The following is a 7926-nucleotide window of genomic DNA, read 5'->3' as shown; positions in this document are numbered from 1 at the left end:
CCCCCCCCCTCACACGCCGCTCCCTATGCACAGAATGACAGGACAACTGACACAACTCGCCAACCTCTAACGTTAAACAACACCACTTAATGCTTCCACAGCACAGCTGAAAAGCCAGACAAGGATTCACAACGTGTGCATGCTTTTATTTTGACACCACATTTTTTTGTTTCAGTACTCTCCATACTTTGCAGTTCCTTTCATTTTTTAAATAACTTATACGTCACAGCTTCATACTCTTATTTTAGGTCATCAACCCTGCAATTCAACCACGTGCTTTTTATGATTTTCTTCTTTTTTTTCTTTTTTTTTTTCACTTTTCTTTTTTAAGCTATTGATTCAGTATACACGAAGACGTGACAATTATTTATATATGTATAACTTTTAGGTGCCATCAGGTTTCATGTCTTTTTTACATTGATTGTCACTCTAGACGAGAGCCTGATTCCACCACGCTGCCTCACATTTGTTCTACATTTATTGTTGGTTAATTTCTGTAGGAGATGGAAGTTTGTAGACTGATATGAGTCATTTTGATACTTACCATCTCAGGCAAAATTCAAATAAAGTGCTTTTCTTTTGGACTCTCAAAGATGCACTGAAAAACAATGACAAGTTTACATATTACACAGATTGTCACCATTTCTGTTTTTATGAAGTTACCCATCAAATACATATTTATCTGCAACGAGAAATGTCATCCGTTTCAAATTGTGTACTGTTATTATTGTCAGTGTGAACGGCTTTTATTAATAAGGGGTGATTTTGCATTTGATATATTCTTCTTCTTCTCTTATTTTACTTGATTCTTTTCATATGCTTTCTGACATTTCTTTCTTTTAATATAATGGGAAAGATTTTGCAGTTCTCATTAAAATTTGTTTCATAGACTAGACGTGTCCCAATCCTCAACTGTAACAGACGCTTGAAAGTCTTACAGTTGCATCCTCAAAATTAATGCTGAAAGATTAGTTCCTTTAGAAATTGTACTCTCCCCCCCCCCTCCCCGCCCCCTCTCCTTTTTTCAAGTAAAAGATGTGTCACGGGCTTTTAAAAGATTATATCGACAACATCTTTGCGACCTCTATCAATATATTTTGATGTACTGATTTTGTGTTGTAGTGGTTGGAACCAGCATGAGCTGGACAAATTCATAGTTGTACTGTTGAAATGGATCAGAGGAAAGCTTCTCCCTCATAATGGGGTTTGTAGAGCCCGTCTGTTGTCAGAGATGTGGACAGAAAACAAAGCACACAGAGGATGAAGGAAAATGCTATTTCTGTAACCTCCCAGTGTACTATAAACACACATAGAAATCCCGTGGAAAAGAAAAGCATAATTTGCCAGAGTTTAAGTTCTTCTATAAAGGTAGGTTCCCCTATTGACAACATAAGTTAAAGTCGCAGGTTTTAGAGGTACGGCGAAGAATGCATTTCGTTTACGATTCTTGGTGTTATTGAAAATGATTCTTTGATTGTGTACTGCCTGTTAGTTTGTTTGTATGTTTCTTTCACCCACCGTAATATGCAATGATAACTCATACTTGCAACCATTTTTCACTACGGAAAACTATTAGAGACAACGACCCCTATCCCTACCCCTGCTCCTACAACACCACCCCGACCACCACAAACAACAACAACAACAACAACCACGACGACAACAACCCGGCCAACAACAGCAACGACGACAACGACGACCCCAAAACCAGCAACAACACCAAGACCTACAAGACCATCGACGAGAAGAACTACAACAAGAGGTTACCCCCCTTCCCTCCCCCAGCCTTCCTTTGATCCCAGAATATTTGCCTCCAGCTTGTAGCTATAGTCTACCACCCACTGCGCTTTTTACAGTTCTGCATACCACACCACAATAATAACGTTATTATGCCCCCACGTTTAATGTTCATGACTTTGCAGTAATGTCGGCAACGTTCCCCTGGTTCTAGGGGCTTGCCAAAGGTCACAAATCATTACTCTGCTTTTCTGTCAACTGACGAAACAATTATGCATGACCGTAGGCACATCAAGTTGAAGAAAAATGTGCTTATGATGACTTTACAAAACACTTTATTCATGTTTACAATGCTTTCTGATTGATCCCCACAAATGACATGGTAATTTGATTTCACAGCTAACTGCAAGAAGGACTATGCCCGTTTATTTTTATTAATGAAGCACCTTTTTATTTATGCCATTTTGCACTCAGGAATTGTTCAGACACACTTCTCACATTATGTTTTATTTGTTCATGTTAACCTGCTTTACCACAACACACGCAGATACTGGTTTTATCATTATATTATTAGTTAACAAATAGCCCTTTTTATGATTTGGGGAGTAAATGTATTTGTTTTTGTTTTGTTTTGGGTTGGTTTGGTTTGGTTTGGTTTTTTGTTATTTGTTTTGGGTTGGTTTCTTTGTGTGTATGTGTGTATGTATGTGTGTATGTGTGTATGTGTTTGTGTGTATCTGTGTATGTATGTGTGTATGTGTGTGTGTGTGTATGTGTGTGTGTATGTGTGTATGTATGTGTATATGTGTGTGTGTGTTTGTGTGTGTGTATGTGTGTGTTGTGTATATGTGTGTATGTGTGTGTATGAGTGTGTGTGTGTTTGTGTGTGTGTATGAGTGTATGTGTGTGTTTGTGTGTATGCGTGTGTTTTTAAATATGTGATTTTGTTTGTGATAGGGGCTTTGTTTTCACATATTATTATTTCTTCATTTAACTTTTATAATGCTTCAACTTTTGTTTTCTTATTTATTATTTGCACATAATAATATACTTATCCCCAGGGAATGTTTCTTTCTATTTTTTTAAAAAATATATAAAGACATCTCAACTTTGTTGCTTTACCCTATTCACCATTTGAATGCTTTTAAAGTCGTAGGCTAGGAGACAATTCACCAGTGTTTTCCTAAAAGAATATTTTTTTGTTTACTGTTTTCATTTTTAACACTTTTGTTGCATGAAAACTGCTACATTATGTCACTTTTAAATAATGAATGAATGAATGAATAAGTGAATGAGTAACTGAATGAAAGTATATATGAATGAATGAATATATGAATGAATGAATGAATGATTGAATGAACGAATGAATTTTTTCCACAGTAATTTAATCTTGTTAAACATAATACACAAGTTGTGTTTGCCGGATGATTTAGAAACACTGACTTAAAATCCACATTTGGACGATGTTTAGCATCGTATTTGTTTATTTCACACACACACACACACACACACACACACACACACACACACACACACACACACACACACACACACACACACACACACACACACACACACGTGTACGCACACATAAATGGAGACAAACACACACACTCACACACTCACACTCACACACAAACACGCACACACATACACATGCATACGTAAATAATATACAGACCGGAAAGAATATAAGTATACACACTCACACTCAACTATACACACACATACACATGCACAGATAAATAATATACAGGCCCAATGGAATATACGTGTATACATTAATATGAGTATAAACACTCACACACACACACACACACCTACTCACACATGCACACGGACATACATACTTAAGTATGAAGGGTACGTATAAAAATACATGTCTATGACGTATTTATGGAGCCCTGCACCAATGAATTTTGGCATGTTGATTATCTGCACATTCTTATCTAATGATAAGAATAATAGTTCCTTTTATTTTTACCCGTCATGAGCAATAAAAACAATACTTGATGCATTCGACTTGTTGACAGGGAAGTTCATCTGTCAGTCTTTTTTTTAAATACTGTAATATTTTTTAAGATAAGAAAGATACTTGAGGGTGTATTTAGTGAAGATAAATGAAGGTCAGAGTAAAGAAAACAGTCTGAATGACTGAAGGAGACAGTAGATACAGCTGAGATGTCTGACAGCAGAGTCTGAGATAGGCAAAGGAAGAGGGCATACAAAGATATTAGGTAATAATAATATGGGGAAGTTCCAAAAGGCGAAATATTGAATTCCCTGTTTGGTGTTGTGTTAGTCTGGGACAGGCAAATTAAGAGGTAATACATACATACATACTAGTTATTTATTTATTTATTTATATATTCTATGGGGAACAAGATTTAAAAGGCGAAATATTGAATTACCTGTTTGTTTGGGGTTTTGTGTCTGTTGGGGGGGGGGGGCATCGTTACAAATTCGAGCAGTTGTTCATGGTAACATTTCAACTTCTTTTGTCATGAAAAAACCTTGGCTGGCGTCTTATCACTCCTTTGTCTCTATGTATTTGAAGGAATGCTATTCGCGATACTCTTTGAAGGCATGTGGTACATGTAATGATTTTGTAAATTTAGCATAAATGTTTCTATCATGAATGTATTTTTGCTACTACGGAACTATTTTGAACTTGATTTGCAATTCTGGTTGGTACTTAGGATCTGCGCTCGTAAATCATCAATATTATTTTCACTTTGCAGAGTAGAACAGAGTAGTAAATCTATACTTTTGCTTTATAATCTATGGTATTGAGTGATTCTGGCTGAAGGTATTGCAGGCCTGTACAGAACATAATAATATTCTGAAGATCTTGACATTGTAGAAAAAGTAAATCTGGGTGTTTCAATACCGAAATTCGGTTCTGCGTTTTGCTGTCGCTGATCTCCGATGAATGACAAATGTGTTCCTTTTATAACTGGTTATCTTAGTATATTGGTTGCTTTTGAATCTTCTGTAGAACTGTACAACCGTGTATCATTTTGAAGTTTTACATTTCTATTATACACGTCAACTCTGTAAAGGACAAGAACGTGTTTTGTCCTCGATAGTGTCCAAAATGTTGTGTGCCTGAATTTGTAAACGTCTTCTGTTCTCAGCCACAACAACCACCACCACCACGACCACTCGCAGGCCGACAACCACACGCAGAACTACAACCACGACCCGTAGAACCACGACACCAAGGAGAATTCCTCGTGAGAACATACTTTATATTGTTGTCTTCTTAAAATACACAGCTAAATTAATGTGAAAATACGTAATTTGTTACTCTACTCTACGGTTGCTCATGTTCTTATCTTCGTTTGACACTGCTTTACTAGGAGTACGAAAATGTTTAAAAGATTAGTTCTATTTTGATAATTCGTCTTGCTTCAACAATGTGTACATTATGATAACCACAACAACAACAACAACAACAACAACAACAACAACAACAACGACAATAATAATGAACTCACATGGTATACCTATGTGCTTTTTACATGTTCACCCTAACCAGATAGACAGCCATCTATTCCTTTGACAAGGGGTTAGATCTGTTTCAATGTCACACATACATAATAAATGTCTTTATCAAACTTCAGTTTGAATTTTGTTTTCCTTTGCTGAATTCTTTTCCAGAGTTCAAAGAGACTGGCACTGATATCATTTTCATGCTGGACTCATCTGTCAATGACGAGACATTCGACTGGATGAAGACTTTTGTGACAGACTTCACTGAACAAATTGACATTGACACAGGAGACTGGCGTGTTGGTAGCATGACTTTTGATTCCAGATCTCGCCCAAGTTTCCAACTCAACAGGTTGGTGGTATAACTTTTGGAAAAAGAATCAGGAAAAGACAACAAATTAAAAAATAGTAGTTTCTAGAACACTTGACCAGACATAAAGACAGATCTGGCACTTGATATTGATACCAATAGGGAGACGAGACTGCCCTCTGTTAGCTCTGTTGGTATTATGTTGGACAGCAGAGCAGATGGCCCTGGTTTGAATACCATGTTGGGTGACCTTGGACTGATCGTTTTGCGGAGGTTTCAAGGCTCCTAACTCATTTGGCTCAGTCCTTTCGGATTTGTGTTTATATTCGGAGGTCACGCCTGTCAAATAATTTAGCATTATCGTAAGGGGTTCCAAAACCATTTTACTTTACTTTACTTTGCCTGGCTTTATTTACTTAACTTCGTGTTACTTTACTTTACATAACATTATTTATTTTACTTTATTTTACTTTACTTTATTTTACAGTTTACTTTACTTTACTTTACTTTACTTTACTTTACTTTACTTTACTTTACTTTACTTTACTGTACTTTACTTTACTTTACTGTACTGTACTGTACTTGTACTTTGCTTAAGATTAATTTACGTTACTTTGTGTGTGCTTTTGCTACGTTCTCAATATGATCTTCACTTTACTCGTTTACAAAGCAGGTAACCCGTCTTTGGGAGACTGAATGTCTGCATATTGCAGAGTATAGAATTCACTTCGCTTCTACATACAAAACCGCTTGCTTTGACTATTAATACTTTAAACATGTTTGCACATAAAAGTGTATTGTTGGAGCTCTAACCTGCAGAAGTAGTATATCTGATGCCTTTTGAGAGATGGTAAATCTTAACTGTGCGGAGGATAAAAAAGGTTATAAAGCTTCTTCTGTGTTTGTGTGTGTGTTTGTGAAAGACGGAGTTGCTAGTTACCTAGTATTAGCGCATGAACTTATTCGTGAGTTCTCCGTTTTCACAGATACAACTTCAAGGATGAGATCATTGCTGGCATTGGCAAAATGGGGAACTCCCCCAGCACCCGTAGGCCCGATGTCGGTGGTGCCTTCGATTACGTGAGACGTTCCATGTTCACTTCACGACAGGGAGACAGGCCTCGGGCTAGGAACTATGTCGTTCTTCTTACAGGTATGTCATATTGAAAGTATGTCGTTTTTCTTACAGGTATGTCACAATGAAACTATGTCGTTCTTCTTACAGGTATGTCATATTGAAAGTATGTCGTTCTTCTTACAGGTATGTCACAATTAAACTATGCTGTTCTTCGTACAGGCATGTCATATTGAAACTATGTTGTTCTTCATACAGATAATATGTCTTATTGAACAATAGAGTAGGCAGTTTTCGGACACAAAACACGTTTATTGCTAAAAGGCATAAACTAAACATGATCTACAAATGTATATGAAATATCTTGAGTTGCTTCGTTATTTTGAATTACGTACCGTGTAAATGTTATTTTTTATGCTTTTGTTGAGTTAATAATAAATAAGGTAATAATAAATTATAAAAAGCATTGTATATAACGCATAACTATGTGCAATAAAACATGTCAACATCTAGTAGAAGAACGCTTAGAAACATTCATGGTTTCCAGAGGAGCATAGTACAGTTGAGATTCGCATTCTTTTTTTTTTCTTTTGTATTTTTTCGTTAGTGTTTTACAGTGCTCACGACTGCATAAGGTCAAACGAATGTACGAAACACATTTAACATTTTCAGTTGGAAGGAAATTTTTAATTTTGCCCGAGTTTCGGCCTAAGCCTACTCTTGTCGATTTAGGACCTCAAAGGGATCTTTAACGTGCGCAACTTGCACACGGGACCTCTGATATTTTTCGCTCCTGTCCGAGAAGGCTAGGTGTAGATCTTTCTTAACTAAGAACAGGGATGTGGCTGAAAGACAACAGTAAGGAGGAGCCAAGGAATAGCAGTAGAAAGGCTACAGAAAGAGTCAGGGGCCTATAGGAGGGGGCAAAGGAGGTGAGAAAGCTGCGTAAGAAAGTGCACACGAAAGCAATGACAGGACATTGTGAGAGAGCAGGAATAGATGTGAAAGGAGAACATTTTACTGAAGAAAATTTGTCCATCGCTACCCGGATTCGAACCCGGGACCTTTGATCGAGAGGCGAACACCTTAACCTCTAGGCCACGAGAGCCCCCTTTAAATTCTCCAGGACAGACATGTTGTAATCACTGGCTTAAAAAAGGACAAACAGAAATACTATATGAGCACTTGGTTTTGTAGGAACTGCCTTTATGCTGAGTGACAAAACGTCTCCTGTGCTCTTGCTATTTTATTTAGATCCTACGTGTTTTAGGTGTTCAAATTTCCTGTCTTTTCATGAGAGGAAGGAAAC

General features: G+C 37.0%; 1 protein-coding gene across 1 annotated transcript in view; it reads left to right on the top strand.

Moving 5' to 3' along the window:
• The window catches only part of LOC101853496 (collagen alpha-3(VI) chain-like), a gene marked incomplete in the record, with an annotated part of 90458 nt that overhangs the window by 57872 nt on the left and 24660 nt on the right, over positions 1 to 7926 (top strand). The window contains 4 exon segments of the mRNA XM_035972523.1: positions 1577 to 1762; positions 4875 to 4973; positions 5401 to 5584; positions 6529 to 6695. Coding sequence (XP_035828416.1) covers positions 1577 to 1762; positions 4875 to 4973; positions 5401 to 5584; positions 6529 to 6695 — 636 coding nt within the window.

This window comes from Aplysia californica, unplaced genomic scaffold, assembly GCF_000002075.1.
Source record: "Aplysia californica isolate F4 #8 unplaced genomic scaffold, AplCal3.0 scaffold00727, whole genome shotgun sequence".
NCBI lineage: Eukaryota > Metazoa > Mollusca > Gastropoda > Aplysiida > Aplysiidae > Aplysia > Aplysia californica.
The sequence above is the reverse complement of the archived record's forward strand: the minus strand, read 5'-3'. Positions and strand labels throughout refer to the sequence as shown.